Raw genomic sequence first — 2,746 nt, 5'->3', positions numbered from 1 at the left:
CTAAGCAGCAATGGAGATTTTACAAATGTTGTGAATTTCTCCGCGATTCATGTCTGTTGAAATCGTAAGTAAAAGGTATTTTAAATAGCACAAAAAAAATTAACTCCAAATATAATCATATTATATTATGTTAGTACAAGCAGTAATGTGGCTGAACAAACCGGTGGCCAAGATTCAGATGATGATGAGCCACTAAATAATCTTGAATCTGTTGACGAGAATGATCCTATGAATGACAGTATGATTGAAATTAGTAGCCAAATTTCAGGTATATAAAACAACGAAAATTACTATCTTAACATTACTGAAACTAACTTTAATTAATGTATAGGTTCAACACGCAGTAAATCAAATCGTAACCGGGTTAACAACTCTCAGGAAAGTCACTCGATGCAAGCTCTGAATCGAATCGCCGACATTATGTGTAAAGAAACTCAGCCATTAGTGCTGCCTGAAAAGCCAACCATGGATGCCATTGACTATTTTTTAAGTGGAGCTGGACATAAAATACGCAAATTGCCAGAATCTAAACAATTTGATACCTGCATGGAGATACTCAACCTCATCCATCGCCTACGACGGCAATATGCAGCTGATAATGAAAATTAGTAAAATTATTAAAGAACATTATTTTTTTATACGGGCCAAAAATACTCATAAGTACAATGTTAATTAAGAAAAGTTTATTTTTATATGTGCCAATAATAATGAATAAAATATTAATTGAACATATTTATTTTATTATTTTCAAGAGCTATAACATTTACAATTACGGGTTTAAATATTTGAGTTATTGCAAAATATGTTTATTTACATAAATTAATCATATATTTATTGAAAATAATTATGTATAAAATGATTATAAAGCATAAATTTATTATACAACAAAAATTGATAATATGTTTATATAAAAGTTGAATTTCTGGTAATTAACTTTAGGATTTATTTAATATTTATATACAATTGTATTTTAAAGCAATGTACTTTCAAACTCGGTCATACTGCCAGTGAACAGCTCCTTCTGCGTTTACATAATCACAAAATTCATCTCTTATTTTTGTTGCAACACGACTGCTGTAGTTATTACCATAAGCTTTACCATTGTCTAAAGCTGAATTTTTTTCCTCTCTCCAAAGTCCAGGTTTGAATCCATCGGGTCCATAATTATCAACCATATGAGGTGGAATGTGAGTATTATTTTCATCATTGATCCTAAGCCAATTATGGAGAACTACAAGTGCTTGAACAGTTTTAATTGTATTTTCAACAGTCGATTCAATTGGTTTCTTTAAAATTCTCCATTGACTAACTAATATACCAAACGAATTTTCAATAGTTCTTCGAGCACGACTAAGACGATAGTTGAAAATATTTCGATTCTGATTGAGACCACCTCTTCCAGGATACGGTCGCAGTAAGTAGTTGGTTAATTGGAATGCCTCATCACCTACTAGCACGTAAGGTAGAGGCATTCCATCAGCAGTGAGCAACTCTGGTTTTGGAGTATTCATTTCATGTTGTTCGAACTTTTGACCCATTTCGGAGTCTCGGAAGATACCTCCATCGCTTCGTCGACCGTAAGCACCGATGTCTACAAAAGTAAATGAATAGTTAGCATCGCAGATTGCTAATAACACGATGCTATGATGATGCTTATAGTTATAATATGATGATCCACCATTATCAGGACACTGAAACAATTATTTAAAATTATTGTTATAGTAATTTTGTATCAAATCATAACTAACGATAAAAAAAATATTTCATACCTGTATTCTGATATGTTTACCGTCAATCGCACCGATACAATGTGGAAATTGCCATTGTTTATCAAATCCATCCGCAATTTTAAGCCAGTCAGTTGTTTTTAATGGATACGGCAATACTTTTTCTTTGAGAATATGCCAAAGAATGTGACATGTTTCGGTAATTATTTTGACTGCTGTTGATAAACCAACAAGATATTGATATGATATTGACGTTATACAATCTCCAGTGGCTAAGTATCTAATAACAGAAATTTTAATCAGTATAATTATTTTTAAACTATGAAAAATATTAGAAAAATCTAACCTCAGTGTCAATGCAAGTCGTGCTGGCGTCGAAATTATTTCTCTGACAACTTTCTGTTTACATATATGAGGACCTATTAAACACAACAATTCCTCAAATTGTGTTGGAGACATTCGAAAATAGTTTTCAAATTTATCGGAATATGAAGAGAGAGTAGGAAATACGGCTTCAAAAACCATGCTTACTCCGTAATTTAAAAATAGGATGAACCAGAAACGTTTTTTACTATAATTTTTTTTCCTTGCAGTCTGTAATGATATTTCATTACATAAAGAGCAACTAAAAATTCTTTTTGTCGGATTTTTGTGATTTCATTTTGTCAATTACTTTTTGACACTCATATAGCCACATTTCATATTTATTAGTTCCAGCCATTTCTTGTTTGCACTGACTTTTGATTTCTTAATTTTTAACTTAGAAATGTAACACGTTCATTAATATTGAATAATTGAAAATTTATATTTATTTAACACACACTTTATATTTATAGGTTAACAGGCTATTGAGAGCTGGTATATTTTATTGTTTTCCGGCGTTTGAAGCTTGACGCTGCTTGACGCTCCAATATTTGACGCTGCATTAATTTCCAGATGGCGTTCCAGTCGAAATTATACCACGTGACCTCATGTTTGACGCTCTAAGCCAGCGTCGAGCGTCAGCATGAAATGGCACC

The 2,746-nt window shown here is 32.0% G+C and overlaps 1 protein-coding gene across 1 annotated transcript; it reads right to left on the bottom strand.

Moving 5' to 3' along the window:
* Positions 1–986: 986 nt before the first annotated feature.
* LOC123274931 (protein ALP1-like) lies at positions 987–2,186 on the bottom strand. The gene is made up of 3 exons (XM_044742741.1): positions 2,074–2,186; positions 1,770–2,007; positions 987–1,691 (listed from the first exon to the last, which is right to left on the bottom strand). The coding sequence occupies exons 1-3, from the start codon at positions 2,184–2,186 to the stop codon at positions 987–989; spliced, it is 1,056 nt and encodes a 351-aa protein (XP_044598676.1).
* Between the last annotated feature and the right edge of the window lie 560 nt (positions 2,187–2,746).

Source organism: Cotesia glomerata, unplaced genomic scaffold (genome assembly GCF_020080835.1).
Source record: "Cotesia glomerata isolate CgM1 unplaced genomic scaffold, MPM_Cglom_v2.3 scaffold_949, whole genome shotgun sequence".
NCBI lineage: Eukaryota > Metazoa > Arthropoda > Insecta > Hymenoptera > Braconidae > Cotesia > Cotesia glomerata.
The sequence above is the reverse complement of the archived record's forward strand: the minus strand, read 5'-3'. Positions and strand labels throughout refer to the sequence as shown.

Excerpts from the sequence above, each read along its gene's own strand:
- LOC123274931 (XM_044742741.1), bottom strand. The coding sequence starts at position 2,186 with ATGTCTCCAACACAATTTGAGGAATTGTTGTGTTTAATAGGTCCTCAT. Across the intron at positions 2,008-2,073 it reads CGACTTGCATTGACACTGAG|ATACTTAGCCACTGGAGATT; the intron begins GTTAGATTTTTC and ends TTCTGTTATTAG. Across the intron at positions 1,692-1,769 it reads GTAAACATATCAGAATACAG|TGTCCTGATAATGGTGGATC; the intron begins GTATGAAATATT and ends TAATTGTTTCAG.